Source organism: Ambystoma mexicanum, chromosome 2p (genome assembly GCF_040938575.1).
Source record: "Ambystoma mexicanum isolate Mex_15411 chromosome 2p, UKY_AmexF1_1, whole genome shotgun sequence".
In the NCBI taxonomy this organism is placed as follows: Eukaryota; Metazoa; Chordata; class Amphibia; order Caudata; family Ambystomatidae; genus Ambystoma; species Ambystoma mexicanum.
The window spans coordinates 272113645-272132430 of record NC_090923.1 but is presented as its reverse complement, the minus strand read 5'-3'; the positions used below and the strand labels follow the sequence as shown (position 1 = coordinate 272132430).

Sequence of the window (18786 nt, the reverse complement as noted above, 5' to 3'; positions counted from 1 at the left end):
GTTTTGAGCTGCTTCCGGGACTTCAGGCGGTCCGTCTCAAGTTTGAGAGGGGCAGTGAAGCCGTTCCAGAAGGGGGCACCTGCAGAAGAGAGAGATCTACGCCCCACTGTCTGCCTGGAGAAGCTTCTAACCTTTCGAGACCCTCGAGAAGGAAGGTATTTTACAAGAGAGCGTTTGATGTAGCGCAGGACTCAGCCCCAAAAAGCCCTGTGTACAATGCATAGGGTCTTGAACTTGAGGCCAAGCATAAGTCTTGCAGTCCTGTTCTGGTTTTCATAGTGTCTGGGAAAATATGGAATACAAACAGCAACTGAACCGGAAGTGCATAGTTCAAGTACATTTATTATCAACGATGCAAGTAAAACAGAGTGCTGTATAAACCTCTGTACGTGATTCATCAATCATCTTCCAGGATTGACACAGTCCAGAGCAGTGCAAACTTGTCATCTAAAATGACAATGAGTTGACACTAACACTGTCTCCGGGCATAGACTCATCTTATCTCTAGTTTTTAATTCTGCTTCTACATGCAAACTGGGTAGCTAGGAAGTTTGCTGGCTCGGCCAGGCTTGTCAAAAACATAGTGCTGCCATGTACTGTTTGAACACACACGGGGACTGATATACAAAGTGTTTTAATGTGGCTTCCCAGTGAAAAACGCTTTTGTAAATCAAACCAATAGTCTTAGGATAGGTATTACATATTGCGTCCATGCTTCTTTGTGCAGAGGGCAAAAGAACATAACATAGTCACGACACGTTTTGAAGTGAGGAAGTGTTGCAAAGGCAAACATATTCTTCCTGGAGTTTACCTGCCTATGTTCACATCCTTCTTCTGGACTGCATCACAGCTATTGTGCTGCTAGCATGACGGAGATCGGCACTACAGGCTAGCTAATAGTATGGCTCACATTCTCACTTGCAACATTTTCTATTTTCCTTTGATGAGCTACTCTGACTGCTCCGGGTGGTAATCATTGATTTCTTACCTCTGAGAGCGACCGCGTGCAGAAGCAGCACCAATGACGTCCACCACACCATTATCTCTGGCTCCCGATGCACAAAGAAAAGTCTGCAAGACGCCTCTGCAGAATCCCAGCTCCTCGACAGGAATCGTGTTACCTGCAAAGTTCAATAACCATGAAACAAATGCAAACATTTAAATAGCAAATAATCATCGTAGGAGCTGGAAAATACAATTTACACCGGTGCATGCCATTTACAGGAGGAGCAATAAGGCGCAGTTTTAAAATCAACATTACTACCTCCACGAGGCAACTGGACAGGCAAGAAGTAAAATCCCACGCGTGTTTCATTATTGTGATTCACAAAGGAAAAAAGTATGAACATTCTTTCCGGTAATGGATTTTTGTTTTACTGTAGGATCATGCCAATATGTGCTGAGTGCATTACTGAGAAAATCAACAGTTCACTTGGGGATGCCTAAAGCAGTGCACTCTCTCTTTGGGGGCGTGGCCATGCTCTGAGGTGGTATGAGTCTGGCAGTTACTGCCATTTTCAGATTTCTGGTTGAGCTACAAACAAACTGCTCATGAATACTATGACCGTATGTGGTCTGCACGGTGGGTTGGGGTTCACAGCACTTGTGCGTGTAGTCTGGTTTAGCCAGGACTTTCCTTTCCTTTCCTTTCCTTTCCTTTCCTTTCCTTTCCTTTCCTCTCCTTTCATTTCCTTTCCTTTCCTTTCCTTTCCTTTCCTTTCCTTTCCTTTCCTTTCCTTTCCTTTCCTTTTCCTTTCCTTTCCTTTCCTTTCCTTTCCTTTCCTTTCCTTTCCTTTCCTTTCCTTTCCTTTCCTTTCCTTTCCTTTATTGCTTATAATTAGTCAACATGCCTGAAGACCTCAGGCTGCATGGGTGCATGTAAAACAAAGGAAAACGTACAACAGAGACAGGAGGCAAAACAGGTCAGAGAAACGAATCTAGTCATCTAAAAAAAAAAGCGGTTCTTGATAGTGTTCCTGATACGGGCCAAGCATGGAATAGATCTAACAGAAAGTGGAAGCTCATTCCAGGCCTGAGTGACCAACTGAGCAAAACTGAGTCCACCGTATTTCTGAATATAGGAACAGTAAGAAGTTGAAGTTCATCGGAGTGAAGGACCCTCCTGTAAGGGGCCAGTTTCAGGCGTTCCCTCAAATAACTGGTGGGAAATCCATTTAACATTTAAAGGTAAGAGTAGCAATTGTATGATTTGTGAGCTCTAACAGCATCATTTTGAATAATCTGGGGCCGGTTAAGATTGAGGGTTGAGGTGCCATCCAGTAAACTATTATGAAAATCCATCTTTTTAGGATATCAGAGCAGAGGCAATAACCGCTCTCTTCTCAATAGACAAATAAGGAAAAATTTGCTTCAGAAGATCATTAAAGTAGGTGCATGAAGGGCATAACAAAGAAACATGTGAGCTGAGTGTTTTGTCTGAACTCTGGAATTTTGCCAGATTTCTGATGTGGAGTCTTTCCACCATTTCCATTGCTGGGGGAGTGCCTTGCCTGCTGCAAGCTCTGTGAATCACACAAAGACTCACTCCATGCAGAGCGCGTGGAGTGTGCTGAGTATTTTGTCTGAACTCTCTGCTGTAATTTTGCCTGATTTCTGTCCTGTTAACTTTCCACCATTTCTGTTGCTGGTGGAAAGGCTTGCTTGCTGCAAGCTCTGTGAAGCACACACGACGTACTCAATGTGGAGCACACAGAGTGAGCTGAGTGTTTTGTCTGAACTCTCTGCTGGTATTTTGCTGGATTTCTGCATCTGCATCTGCAGTGTTCCTAATAATACCCCTATTTACCCTAAGCTGGAACATGAGGGGGTCACACTCATTTATATGACCAGGACGGTCTGCTTGATCATATAGATGGCTTCCACATAATCGCACTTCAAGAGACCTGAATGATGGATCCCTTTGTCTTGGACGGATGGACAATCATCCAAAATCTTGCCACTAAAGAAAAAAAAGTCAGACCGAAGGGTACTCTTCTAATGGGATTAAAACTGCCCTACTTGCTCACTGAGGTTTATTGTTCATCTCTGAACATTCATGATGGCAAGATGTATTTCATACATACATATTAGCAGAAAGACATTGTTACTATTACAATCTACGACTCCCTATACCCCAGCACATGTGAGAGTTCTTAAAGAACTTGAAGAATGGTTTGAAAGTTCGTCACTGAGTCCAAGTCTGCTCAGAACTCTGGCTGTTTCCACTGAGGAGCTGCAGCTACTGCTACATTGTGGAGAGAGATCCTGTCCTGTTTCTGTTTCTATTAGAAATTTGAATAAATACACTTTTCCAGCTCTGAGTCTCGGTCTGCCCAGTCTACCCGGATCTGCCCCGGGTTGTGGCAAGGCAGTCATGGTCGACTCACCTAATTCGGGTTCTCAAATTGGTCCCCAGATAAGCCACAAGACCCTTCAGCAGCGGCGTATGTTAAATCCATGGACGGCTGTAAAACAAAAAGGAACGCTCTGCAGCAAGGTAAGCAAACAGGTTGTTCCCTTGATCCAAAGTATTACTGATGTGACTCTGGCTGACGCCGATACTGAGACATACGCTGTAATTCCTGCCGTTCGAGTGTCTCCACACGTGCATGCAACAAACTGGAGTTAGCGAAAATTCCGACAATGGGTCAGCTCGAAACTTGGATAAGCACGGGCTGGTGACACAGCCGCCAGCCGCGCTCTTGTCTCTAGTGAATCTTGAACTGGCGCCCGATGCCTTGTATGAGCAAAGACAATTAATTACTAGTGCTGAGACTTCCGACCTCTACTTTTCACTGTTTGATATTACGGATGCTGACATAATGACTGCAACAAATACTGAGCAGGCTGACACTGTAGTGGCACAATACACCATATTAGACACTAGCAATAAGGATGCCCGAATGGTGAGGGTTTGCCACAAATCACGTTGCCAGCGAGTGCAAGTGCCGCTTATACCATTGTGAAAGAGGCAAGGTGCATCCAAATTGAGGATGTGCTCGGCCTACCAGCGATACACGCCGAAGCCCCAGCAAACTTGCACCAGAGCATGCAAAAGTCACCAAGTCCTGTCCAAAATAGTGCTATGTTGACTCCTCTGCTTGGGTCAATACTGGGATTGTCCGCAAGAAGTTTTCTGTTGGAGGGTGGCATACTATGCGAGGTTGACCCATGTGCTGATGTCATGGCCGTGGCGAAATTGGCTGAAAGCACAACACATTTTTCTCCAGTGGCTGCAGCGGCTGCTTCTGCCGCAGCGTCACATCAGATGAAACAAAAGGATGACACATCAGTACTAAAGACGGCTGGTTATACTGACTTGCTGGCTTCAAAATTCACGTAACTCCTACAAAACAGCATAGACGATCTGAGAGCAGGTTGCATGCTTTGGATGACATTCATGGGAGTCGATTGTCGCGTTCCAGACTTCCCTCAAGGATTCGTGGAGACCACTCCTCAGACCGGGACCTGTTGACTACGGTATCTGATTCGCCTCTGTCACATACAACTATTAGCACTGTACCTGAGGCGACACCTGTACGTCAGCTTCGGTTGTCGCTGCCTTGCAGACAACAGGAGAGATCACAGTCTAATCCAAGTAAGCCTAGGCTAAGTCTTGGTGACAACGGCTCGAAAAGAATAAGTAGTCCGCATGCTCCTGGAGAACTTGACAAAGTCTCAGTTACCAAATGAAGACTCATCAAATCGCTCTAGTACGGAAATGGATTATCCATCAACTCCAAATGTGAAGTCAAGTCTCTCAGTTGCTGCTGCCAACCAAATCCATAACAACGTCCTGGCTGCTTTGTCGCAAGCAATGATACCATTTGTGAAGCTCTATGAAGCAATGAATGAAGCGATTCGTGATCAAGGCGCCATGTTAATGAACTTGACAACAAAAATGGAGCAAATGGACAAATTCACTTTATTTTTAAAACAACAGATGCAAGCTGAAGTAGACCTTACGGTGCAATGGCAACAACAGCTGTGTGACTTAGCTGCTCGTCACCATTGTCAAAATGAGAATTTAGCAGTAGGGCTGCTAGATGCTGTAAAATGGATGAGACATAATACTCACTCGGCGACAGACTCAAACACCTGTAAGTTGAAAAACAAAAGTCTGGCCGACCCAGGTGCAACTGCTCTACATGAAGGATAAATTGGTCCAGCATCAAGTTCAGAGAAGCCGCCTTATGTTAGCCAGATAATGTCCGATTCACCTTTGGCATCAGCCTCAGTGGCTACTAGTGTATTGCCACCTGCAATAAAGTCTGTGCAGTTGTCAAAAAGCAGAGAGGTGAGTGTAATTCCGGCTGAAAAGGACTTGATTATTCTGGGCATGGTGAAAGAGCCCCCTTGTGGTGTTGCACAAGTGCAAAAGCAAGTACAAACGGCAGTGACCGAAAAGCAATTTTTGTTGTTTGTCAGCTTCACCGGCGCAGCAAAGCATGTTGCTGCTGGAGTGGTGACAAAAGTGGATACAGTCGGAGTGGCTGAAAAATTGGTTGTTCCGCTTAAGGAAAAAAAGTGTAATGTAGTCTCAGGAAAAGCTAGAAAGAAAGCTGTACCGTCTGGACATCCAAATACAAAGAAATTCATAAGAAATCTTTATTCAAGCGCGACAGCAGTGATATTCATAAAAAAGCTGTAAAGGTTATTAAGGATCCACTTTTGTCTGTTACTTGTAAAGGAAAGGCCTAACCATCGCATAAACAGAGACGAATAAGCTCTGAAGATGATTCATCAGTTTCATCCTCATCGTCCTCTTCGATCAATCTACGCGACGTATCTACGTACTCGTGTAATGACGATCATGAAAGTCTACAGAGCATAGCTTCAGTGCATAGGTCTCTTGACTTTGTCCCACAAAGGGTAAATCGTCAAGTTAAAAATGATGTAAGTTCTGAGCTCCCAGGTCGGCCTGTTGATCCGGTCACTACAAACAATGATGAAACAGCAAATGGTGAGCCAGGCTTACTGGTTGGCACATATTTAAATCTGAAATTCACCTCAAACCAAAGCAATCAGCGTACACTACAAGATGAGGGTCCATGAAACTAAGCTTAGTCAAGATGTCTCGCATAGCTATAAATTAAGATTACAGACCATACAAGGTGATGATAACGAGCTAAACTTAAACCGAACAAATGTCTTGAGGTTGTTTAAATGTGTGCCGCAGATGATCTTTTGTTTTTTGGGTTCAAAATTTTAGTTGAACCTGTTCAAGCAAATGTGCAAGCCGTAATCAGGTTGGTTGAAGAGAAACGGAATGAAACAATGCAGATGGACTCGGCACACCTGCGGAAATCCTTGTCTAGTGCATTGAATCAAAGTTAAATGGCAAAATTGAAAGGCAGACCAGTAGCTAAACAGGAAAACTTGAAGAGGCAACAGGCACAGGAATAGCCATGATTGGAAGCCCAACCGGTCCAGTATACTATCTTATCATGGAATACTTGTGGCTTCAACTATCTGTTTAATGACTTTGAGCTTTCCTTAGAAAACGTTTTTGCAATTTGCCTGCAGGAAACGTGGTTAGTCGATGCCCCAATGAGAGATGTATTCACTTTGCTCTTTAACTCCGCTCTAAAGAATTCTCAAGGCCGCCCAAGTGCAGGTCTGCTAACAATGATAAGAATTACCCAAAGATGGTCAACGCCAATGTAGGTAAATCCAAACCATATATCCAACGTACAATTATGCACACAATGGACAGCAACTTGCCGACTCGAAAATATCTTTTGATCATCAATGGGTACTGGAACCCCGCACAAATCACTTCCAAGGCCTTTGTAAATGCCATAACTCAATTAATTGATGAGGCAATGCTTGCTTATAATAATTTATCAGTCATCTGTTGCAGTGAATTAAACTGCTCTTGGTTTCAGTTTGATTAGAACATGCAGTGTTATAGGTGGCTGCCAACAAAAGAGGTGGTAGTCAGGGGACAAATCTGGTCAACTGCAATGAAAACGTGCAATTGTATCATGCTAAATGGCGCGGCTTGTGGAGACATCCCAGCACAACCAACGTGGCATCGCGAGACCTCTCATAGCATTCTTGACTATATATGAGTCTCGATAAATTTTCAGTCAAAGATAATAGATTTCCATATTCAAAAGATGAAATATAATAATCATAACTTGATGAGAGTTAGTTGTTTGCTAGAATCGGCTGAATATGTATAAGTTGCCTGTGGAAATAAATAGTAGGGGCAATAGACTCAGAATAAATGTTAATCAGATTGAAAACCTTTCTACTAGGTTTATGAGGTCTGTTATTACACATGGAGTTGACTATACCCCATTGTTAACCGACTATATAAGTGAAACTTGTCACCAAAGGCAAAGTGGACGCTGACACAAACATCTGTATAGCATTGTTATGCACGAGGTGAAGAAAACCTTGAGAAGAGATCTGAGATCTATAAAAAAAATCTCCCTAGGAAGAATGGGCCTGCTTCTGTAAGAATCATTTGGTCTGTGTATCGTAATTGGGCAACATTGCATGCTATTATTATTGAACAAGACATGCCGAATTGATATTGAATATGGGAAATGTCAATAGCTCAGGCACAGACGGGAGCACTATTTCAGGTGACGCTTCGGCAAGCCACTTTGCTAGGGTGTTTGTGAGACCGCCCATGAAGCCAGTGATACAACTCAATTTGAGTGACGCGCATTAGGCAGTTGAAATGTCACATGGCGATATAGAGCAAGCGATTAAGGCACTAAAAAGCTCACGTGCAGCTGGACCTGATTTGATTAGTAATGTAATGCTCAAGAGAAACCCGAAGAAATGGTCTTGTTTTATTGAAGTGCTGTTTTTGAGCATTGCATTGTCAAAACAACTGCCTGAGTCGTGGCTAACGGCAATTGTGGTTCCTATCCATAAGAAGGGGAGTTGGGACAATCCTGAAAACTATCGCCCAATTGCCCTTCTGGACTCAATTGGTACAATCTGTGGCTCACATTTGCAGTTGAAGCTTGCAAAATGGGTACAGGTGGCTTGTTTCTTGGATGTATGACAAACAGGCTTAACCAAGGGTGTTGGGGACAATGTAAATGTATTGATTCTCACAATCTTAAAATTGGAAGCCCTGAAATGAAAAGGAAAAATTCACTTAGCGTTTATTGACATGAAGCAGGCCTTTGATAGTTTAAACCGAGGCATGCTTTGGGCAAAACTCTGTCTAAGTGGAAATGCCCAGTAAACATTCTTGATCCTATTATGGCCATCCATTCGAACACCTCGATTCGTGTGAGACTCAATAAAAATGGTGAATTGTCTGACATCATACCGATGACAAACAGCGTCAAACAGGGGTGTCCGTAGGCTGCCAAATTGTTTAAAATATTTTTGGCAGATCTACCTGTACATCTCGATCAGGTGCACTATTTTGCACCCTAAATAAACCAAGTTCCAGTAAAATTCTTTGTCTATACAGATGACTTGTTCCTGATGGATAGAACACAAATTGGTCTCCAACATCTGCTTACCAGCTTACATGAATTCTTGGGCATAAACGAATTTAAGATAAATACGGAAAAAACAAAAAGTTTGTCTATCGGTGACATGAGCAGCAAGAGAGACAAATCCTTCAGGTGGTCTGTTGCTGGCCAAGGTCTATCCTCTGTAACATCTATAAGATTCTTGGGGTTCCAATTTAAAAATTCCATTTGTGAACATCATTGGGTGAAGAAACTTAAATCAAAGATGACAAAGCTTGAACTATAAAGAGCAAAGATAAATACAAATTATGGTAAATTCTCTATATTACCTGTACTGATGTTCTATTTGCAAAAAGTTGTAATTACTTTTGGTTCAGAAGCAGGCTGGAACATTAAAGATCAAACTGGAATATGCTGGAAGGGCGATTCTGGCGCCATGTGCTCAAACTGCCACAATCTATATCGATGACGAAGACATGAATTGTCACTAAATTCACCCCATAGCAATGTTGTATGGAAATCAATTTCCGTAATGCGGAAGATGTTTCTAGCTAGTCCGACTCCTGCTTATCAAATCTTCACAAATGAACGTGATAATAAGTGCCCAAACTTATTAAATCAATGGTTTGGTAGATTATTGGCATTTGTCGATGTAGCCGACATTAACAAACAACATTTTAAACTGGCCATACTATGCCAAAAAAAAAAATTTGAGTCTTGGACTTAGATAGTGAATATAGACAAACGAGAAAAAATGCAATCTACACATCGTTTGGGTGTTGAACAGAAAAAAATAAATGTCCAGTCTTGTTATTTGCTGCAGTGTCCATCTCGTTATTAACGGGATCAATTTCTAAGGTTCCGAACAAACACACTGAAAACAAAAGAAATCTTGTGGCAAAGAAAAGACAAAATGATAAAGGACAATCTCTGTCGCTTTTGTTGCGTGTCTGTCGAATCGCTCAAACATTTAGTAATTGAGTTTAAAGAAACCCGTAACCAACGTTCCTTATATCTTGGGCAGTTTGCACCTATTGACGATGACATGACAGAGTGGTGGTCGAGAATCACTTCTGGAAACAATCTGAAACATGTTTGCGCAATTGTAAATTATATGGATATGCTTCTAAAAAGTGTTCCTTGAAGCAGAGCAATGTCATGAGAACTTGTGGATTGGGCTAATGGGAGTTTGATGTATCTGATATTTTCAACAAACTGTGACAGGAGTAGAACTGTTATTGGTTAATGTGTGTTTGGAATAGATGAAGTAATGATTAAATTGATTGAAGGAAGTTGAAACAAAAGTTTTTACCTTGAGTTTGAGTATCACTATCACTGTTCCTATAATTTTGTGTAGAGATTTTAACTCTTTTATTCTGGGTCAATACAATCAAGAGGATATGATAAACGATTTGCATTGGTCTGGTAGAAGATGCTGGGCTAAACCACACATGTGCTTGTGATATTGATTGGGCAACCTTCATATGTGCTAGAGGGTACTCCATTATGAATGGAGCACAACCTTCTGAAGCCCGCAGCAGTACAAAAGGCCCACTGCCACTACCTCCAGTATCATAGACTATGTATTATATGCAAATGGTTGCTCTCTGATAGTAGATATGGCTATAATTCATTGTCATGAGAGTGACCATTTGCCCATTAGGTTGAGCCTTGACATACAACCATGCAATTTTATTGATAAAAACAGTCTGTTTCACTTAACAATGCCATGACTATCATAAAATGGTCGCCTACTAAACTTGATGCTGCCTCAGCAATAGCACATATTTTATTTGACCAATTTTGTGCAACTGACTCCTTCCATCGACAGGAGATGGACTTGCTCTCTGGTCTCCAACTGTTGGCCAAATATGCAGAGTGTGTTCTAGTCATTAACAATACTATATTCGCAAATGCTGGGAGTAACAGAAGACAGGCTACTAGATTGTGAAAATTCCACAAATATGATTACGATAAACGGATTAGCGATAAAAAAAAAAAATACATGCACAGAGACTTCGCAATCTGGCCCTACATAACACCGACCAGGATAAATATGCCTTTGGCCGAAGAACAAGAAGGGCAAACTATGCTAAGTGGCTTTGACAACATTGTCAGTTTAGAAAACATGGAAAGTGGAAGAACTTGGTTTTTAATGCTCAAAGCAATGATTCTAAAATATGTTGTCAGATAATAAATATACAGAGTAAGAGTTGTACAGCTACAATCAGTTGTGTTGCCGAACCTGCCTTGGTCACTTATATTAATGACACACTTGGGGGTAACAACCTGGAACTCCACCCCAGTCCAGAGAATGGTTTTTTCGAAAAAGTAAACTTGAAGTTGCTAGGCTCATTACTAAGAGCAAGCCATCACAGGCTCCTGGCTCTGACAGGCTGTGCAACCTACTTTTAAAATCATGTATTGGGCAGTGGACCAACGTTGTACATTACCTTTTTACTAGTATTGCTGCTACCCAATTGCTCTCGCAATCATGGCATGATAGTATTCTGTTTCCGGTACTTAAGAAAGGTTCCCACACAGATCCTTGAAACGATCGCCTTCTTGTGATGTTGGAAGTACCCTCCAAAATATTTGCCAAGATTTTACTCGACTAACTGACAAGTTGGTCTGAGATAGCTGCTATTATTCCATAGAATCAAACTGGGTTCGGTAAAGGATGTTCCACTTCTGTTAATGTGTTAGCCCTTACAATTATAATCCAAAGTCTTGGCAGATCCGAAGATGCCCTATTTAGGTGGCATTTGTGGATTATAATGCAGCATTTAACACAGTAGACCGTAGAAAGTTATGGGGAAAGTTGTCTAGTTGGGGGATTCTATCTGGCTTGTTGAAAATGATAATGAAATTGCATGAGGAGACAGGGGTAAAAGTGAGATTAGAGGGCAACCATGGGAACTTGTGTTGTATCAACACGAAATTGGAACTCAAACTGGGCTGCACATTGGCAGCACAGCTGTTCAACCTGTATCTATCTGACATGGGGAGTGAATTTGCAGATCCCAGATGTACTCTGCCCAAACTTGGTAAACAGGTTGTACAGAGGTTTGACTATGTTGACATAATTATTTTAGATCTCACACCAATTGGTCTAAAATTTGCTTTAGATAACCTCCTCTCCTTTTCTGAAGCAAATTAATTAAAAGTGAACATGATAAAAATCTAACTCATGGTGTTCAAACCTCCTCACAAAAAAGTGGCACAGTTGTCTGGAATTTTAAAGGGGTCCCTATTGAAGTAGTATATGAATATACCTACTTAGGGAGTGTTCACATTTCAACAAACCTAAAGTCTGCAGTGCCCAAATCTCAGGAGCCATTTGTTTCTTTGCCTACATTGGAGGGGGATACTCGGTGGGATCTGTGGTCAAACTGTATTCCATGATGATTGCCCCAGACTACTGCTATACTGCAGAGGCATGGGCGCTTGCTTCTTTGGAGGCCATCTCTCGAATAGAATTGATGTCCCTCAAGCAGATTCTAAGACTACCACAACACGTGTCATCTGAAAAGCTTTTCTTAGAATTTGATCTGATGCCTATAAGAAAACGTATCACTTTGTCTTGCCTAACTTTGTACTGGAAGCTAGTCCATGCTGCAAGAAATACTATCATGGGCTTGCTGCATGAAGTGTTTCATCCCAAACTTGTTTATATGAAATTTTCCACAATTGGAGCCCTCAAGCAATTGTCTGACTCATGGATTGGGAAGCTTAGTGTGGACTCTCTTTTAATTAACATCAATCAGTACACAGGAGTTATGAGGACACTATTAGAGGCTCATTTCCATGAACAGATGATAGTCGACCTGGCAACAAAATCAACAGACAAATGCCTTTTTCCTTACATTCTGGAAAGACAATTGATTCCATCTTATGTTCGGAATATTATTGGAAACCAGGTGGTGTGGAATTTACAGGTTTTGCAGGTCTTGGAATCTGTTTGCCATCTTCTGTTTGACTGCAGCACAATGACAGCTCTTTGGCTAAAAGCAATCAAGCATCAGGCCTTGAGATGAAAGCACACTCCAATAAACTGTGAGCCATTTTTATGTCTGGGTACCAGGAGTGATGCATAATATACGTTTTTAGGCCATGGAAAGAAATCCATGCAATATTAGCTGTCATCGAAGCATGAATGAGCAGACTTTAGGATCGATATACTGATGTCAGTGATACAATTAACTTTTCTTTCTTTTATGATGTTGTGTATGTATTAAAACGTTTTTAATTTAACTATACAATAAAAAAATGAAAAATAAACATGTCTATTGAACATCATCGGAGAATCAAAGTACACACCAAGAATCTTCATAAACGGGGGTTACTTTGTTAGAGCAGCCGGCAATGCAAAAGTGACTATATAGAGGATCTAGTTTCTTAAGCCTAGGGTCATAACCTACTATCATCAACTGTGATTTGTTGTCTTTTAAAGCAAGAACGTTCAAAGTCATCCAGGATGGAATTGTGGCATAGATTTTATTGATGGTAATAGTATCAAGGTCATAGTCGCCCGCCAAATCAATGAGTACTAGGTTGTCATCTGCGTAGTTGGTATAGCAGACCCCCATGCTGTCTTGTGATTTAGAGAACTGTTCAATTCCTGCTAGATGCAGGAGAAACAAGTGTTTGCATACAGTGAGCGTGAAGGCCAGCCTATGTTGTGTGCTATATTAACTAAAGAAAGTAGCACGTCTTGGGATATTTCCTCTTAAGCTATCATTCAGGGTCTGAGAGCACAGAAATATATGCAAGCAAAGTCTCCTGCTGGCTATCTCCTGCTCATTTTGTGGAAGCTAATGCTAAGAAGTCAGCAATAACGACCCCTACTCATTTATATATGACGTATTTTGTCACATGGTGATGCTCGGAATACTTGTTTTGGTGGTGAAGTAAAACAGTAGAAAACTAAGTTAGTAAATTCACTGTGGTTGTATGTTTTAATATTTAAATAAAATGGTTGTCTTCATAAGTTAAGTATTTTAAAAGAACTTGGTTGAACTGGAACAGGTTGAACATGAGCCTACATAATGCATGCTAATTTATCTACATGTTATAGGAAAAGGGTAAGCTGCTTGCAGAAATGATGCAAGAGGTATTCGCCAGCTATTGGAGGGCCTTTTTCACACTAAACCAGTGTTTACAGTTCTACAGGAGGCAAGCAAAAGTGACCATAGTATATCCATGCATGAGATGAAGTGAGTAACACAATGAATTAAGGGGGTAATTCATAGAATCCAGCGCACAAGTGGCGCACGCGGCTGGCGCACAGTGTGCGCGTGCGAATCCCTGCGCCAGCCGTGTGCGCTAAAATCCATTTCCACGCACAGTGTATTCATGGATTCCAGCCACCAAAACCAGCTGTGGTGCACAGTGGCGCAGCGACCCTGCAGCAGCGCCAGTTACGCCCCCAAGAACGCCTCTCGTGCAGGGAAAAGCCATCAATATACCCAATCCAGCGCAAAGGGCTGCGCTAACCCTTTACCAGCACAGCAAGCGGGCTACGTGTATCACTGGGGTGCGCGGGAAGTACCTCACGCGATTCCATCAGGGTACGTGTATTTCAGGGTGCACGTGAAGTTCCACATGCGATATCAGCAGGGTACGTGTATTTCAGGGTGCAGGGGAAGTTACACACGCGATTTCCGCAGGGTACGTGTATTTCAGGGGTGCGCGTGAAGTTCTACACGCGATTGGGCTGCGTGCGTGTATTTCAGGGGTGCATGGGAAGTTCTACACGCGAATGGCCTGGGTGCGTGTATTTCAGGGGTGCGCGGGAAGTTCCACACGCGATTGGCCTGGGCGCGTGTATTTCAGGGGTGCGCGGGAAGTTCCACACGCGATTGGCCTGGGCGCGTGTATTTCAGGGGTGCGCGGGAAGTTCCACACGAGAATGGCCTGGGCGCGTGTATTTCAGGGGTGCGTGGGAAGTTCTACACGCGAATGGCCTGGGCGCGTGTATTTCAGGGGTGCGCGGGAAGGTCCACACGCGATTGGCCTGGGCGCGTGTATTTCAGGGGTGCACGGGAAGTTCCACACGCGATCTGGCCTGGGGGAGCGTGTGCGTGTATACCAGGGGTGCGCGGAAAGTTTTACACGCGATTTCAGCAGGGTACGTGTATTTCAGGGGTGCCGGGGAGTCCTACATGTGATTTGCCAGCGTGGGTCCTCCGAGGTGTTCCCTGTACACCTCCACGGCCCCTGCAGGCAGCCCACACCACAGGGGACTACCCTGCATCCCTGGTCATGTCCTGCAGGCAGCCCACCCAACATGGGCATGCCCCCAGCAAAGGCACATGTCTCCTTGCACTAATGATCACCAACTCATGTCCCCTTGCACCTCCACCCCCAGAATTGCGGGGCATCTGCCAGCAGGCCCCCACCTATGTCCAACTCATGTTCCCCACCGCCCCCACCCCCCAGCACTGTGGGGCACCTGCCAGCAGGCCCCCACCCATGTCCAACTCATGTTCCCCACCACCCCCACCCCCCAGCACTGTGGGGCACCTGCCAGCAGGCCCCCACCCATGTCCAACTCATGTCCCCTTGCACCCCCACCCCCAGAATTGCGGGGCACCTGCCAGCAGGCCCCCACCCATGTCCAACTCATGTTCCCCACCCCCCGACCCCCCCAGCAGTGCAGGGGCACACTCCACCAGGCCCTCGCCCATGTCCCATCCATGCCCCCCTGCACCTGGGTCCCAACAATCCCCAATCATGTCCGTAATGGCCATCCTCCCCTGCCAAAAGGCCCAACCAACTATCACATCCACCCACATATCAAAGGCAATTACATGTCACACACCCAATGTAAATAATGCAAATGAACACATGTCTGTCACACACAATGGCTGCAACTGAATGTTAAAACACCCAACATGACATGCATGAAAGTAATGAGATGATACGACACATTGAAGGATGAAAATAAAAATGTATTGAAAATCAACTTCAATGGAAATGAAATGAGAAAAACCACAAAACAAAACAACCAAAAGAAGATGAATGTCCATGAAAAAAATCCAAAAAATAAAAAAATCCATTGAAGAACTATTTACAAGATAATCCCGGGTCCATGAGCCCAACCAAATGAAACCTAACTATGACAACTAACTAAAAACTGAACTATATACAAAAATGTGGCGCATTGTCCAATCGCAACCAAATAAAAAAAAATATCAAAGGAAACCTACCACTAACTATATAACTATATACAAAGGCAGCGGGCTAGTCCGACGGCTCACTGGTTGTTGTCATGGGCCAGGGCATCATCGAACTCCCGTTCAATGGCTTGGAGGCGGGCATGTTCCCTGGACCGAGGTCCCGCAGGGATAATGCAGTGTCCAGCTCCAACTCCCTGCGAAGACCCTCGAAGCACTCAGCCCGCCTCAGCGCCCTCCGCATGGAGTCCTCCGCCCTGACCATTGTGAGCCGTTCCTCCTCTGCCCCCTGCCGCTCCGCACCTATCTGCTGGCCCAACCGCTCCCACACGGAAGCCACTCCCATTCCAGGGTTCTCCTGCCCTCCGGCCGATGCCAGCACCCCTGATGTTGATGGCCCCGAGCCATGATGCCTCCCACGTTGAGCCTGCTGCTGCCTCCGACGCAACTGCCTGTGCCAGCACAACGGCATCTAGGCTGATGGAAACCACCGACGCCGTCGTGCACGTGCCCTGCCCGATGATGCCGTCACATCCTCCATCTGCTGGGGTCCGGTTGCTGTGACGCCCGACTGTGGCAGGGATGGGATCCCCACCGAGCTGGCTGCATTGGTCAGGGCAGGTCCACAGGGGGCCCTGGTGGCATCTGGGCTGGAAGACGGCAAGGAGAACGACTGGCGTATAGTCTCCACAGAGGAGGAGAGGGCCACCAGATTGGCCGACACATGCAGGAAACCCCCGAACATGGATGATCCCAATTGGGCCACGTCGGCACGGTGCTCTTCGTGATGACGTGCGTGCTCCTCCTGGGAAGCACGCACAGCATCACGAATCACAGCCGTGCGCATCGCGACCCCAATCAGGACCTTCTCCATACGGCCAGGGGTCCCCTCGTCCGCAGGTGGAGGGGAGTCAGATGACATGGACATCCCCTCTACCTGCGGACGGGCCTGGGAGGGGGCATCCCTGCTGGTGCATGGTGGTGCACCCACAGGGTCAGGGACAGCGACATGCACAGGCCCCTCCATGGTGACCTGTGCTGCCTCCTGTCCCTGCCCCTGGACTGCACCACTTGCACCAGCAGGGATGCCCCCACCAGGCCCCATGTGCGCCTCAGTGGCGGCCTCCTCCTCCTCTGTGGAAACCACCAAACTGGATGGCTCCTCACCGTCTTCCGCCATAACAGGCCCCTGTGGGGGCTCACCCACCCCTTCCGCTGCAGCCGTGGGGGCATCCCCGCCGCCTTGCTCCACAGCGCCGTCTCCGCCCTCTTCTTCACTAGCCGCTGCGTAGAGGGAGACATAGAACACAAGCATCAGGGTACTGTACAATGGTCCCCTAGACAGGAAGCAATAGCAGATGAGTGCCACTGTCAAAGTACACTTCCATCATGTCCCTCCACAACACATGTGTCAGTCCAGGCAAAACACACACAGTGACAGTCATGGTGCATGCCATGGACATTTCCATACATGTCCAATGGACTCTCGAAACATACAATGTAATGGTACTCACATGCATCATGGGTCATGCCTATCACATGCACACACTTCACCTCAGTCACATCCATCTGGCCCCGTACACCCCAATCACAGTGGATACAAGGATGACTAGGCTGCATCAGTGAATCTGTACACTGTCACAGACATGTGTCATGCATCCATGGCATTCACAAGTCACAGACACGCAGGTCAGGCACACAGACATGGATACCATATATGTACCTGGCATCAGCACCCATCCCTCACCCCCACCCATGTCCAGGAACAGAGACTGCCATGCTCTCATGTGTACAATCTGCATAGGGCTCCCCATGTCGCATTTAAACACATGCAACGACCGTGCGGTTCACACATTACTGGTCGCACATGCATTACCATGATGTCCCTGCACACATACATGCGTACATGGCCTATGTCACACATACAGGCAAGTATCAGACTACCAGCACACTGCAACATGCCCTGTCTCACACAGCAATGCTTGGCCACTTACTGCTCAACTCCAGACGGGTCTCCCTCTCAAGGACCTGGGCGTGGAGCGCTGGGTGTACGCGTTCCAGGACCCTCATCTGGATGGAACTCATGCGGCCCCGGCCCCCCTCCACGAGGCGCCGGGCCTTTATGAGGGTCCTGGACCTCAAGTCTTCCCAGCGCTTCTTGACATTCTGGATGGTGCGGGTTGCCACACCCTCCGCGTTGATGGCAACCACACAGTCGGCCCAGATAATCTCCCGTCCTTCCTTGTTGGCGCGGGACGATCCGAAGAGGGCATCATACTGCCCCAGGATGTGGATGTGCCCGACATGGCAACCCCAGGGGCAGGAGTGGGTGGGCAACTGGGTCCTGGGGCTGGGCTGTGGAGCGATGTTATCTGAGTCGGGAGTCTTCTGTTCCAGCAGGGGTGGACACAGCAACTGGACCCCTGCAGATGGCTGATGTGCAGGCACCAAATGGCAGGGCACGGTGGCAGCAGGCAGGCAGGCAGGCAGCAGCAGATGGCACGTGGGAGGCTGCTCGGGGCCTTGGGGGGCAGTAATTCATCCTTCTGGGCAGGAGCGTGGTCTTCCGTGTGTTTTCGCGTGGCCAGCTTGATACGGAGTGATTTGGCACGTGAAAATCCTGCACGTCCACGTGAAAATCGAGGAAAGGCCCTTAGCGCGTAAGCGCGTCAGCACGCGTACGCGATTTCATTGGACCAAAGGCCCTTACAGCGTAAGCGTAAGTGACGTTTTGCGCACGGGCATTGCCCTGGCAGGGCTTGGAGATCCCGCGTGCCTTTATGTTCTGTACATGCTTTTCGTGCGGTGCGTGTGTTTTCCATCCGTTGGGGTTCACACGCTATTACTTCACAGCGGGTGTTGGCTACGCGTTCTTCTACACGCAAGGCAGACGGTGAGTGGTACCCCGATCCCCCAGGCCCGATCGCGTGAAAAAGTTCACGCGAACCCCTGAAATACACGTAGCCCGCTACCCCAGGCCCGATCGCGTGAAAATGTTCACGCAAACCCCTGAAATACATGTAGCCCGCTCCCCCAGGCCCGATCACGTGAAGAAGTTCACGCGAACCCCTGAAATACACGTAGCCCGCTCCCCCAGGCCCGATCGCGTGAAAATGTTCACGCGAACCCCTGAAATACACGTAGCCCGCTCCCCCAGG

General features: G+C 45.9%; 1 protein-coding gene across 1 annotated transcript in view; it reads right to left on the bottom strand.

Annotated features, from left to right (window-relative positions):
- LOC138566368 (contactin-3-like) overlaps window positions 1-18786 on the bottom strand; it is a 1374021-nt gene that overhangs the window by 921256 nt on the left and 433979 nt on the right. The window contains exon 2 of the mRNA XM_069643533.1: window positions 989-1121. Within this exon, the coding sequence (XP_069499634.1) occupies window positions 989-1040 (52 nt within the window). The 5' untranslated portion in view covers window positions 1041-1121. The remainder of the gene's footprint in view (window positions 1-988; window positions 1122-18786) is intronic.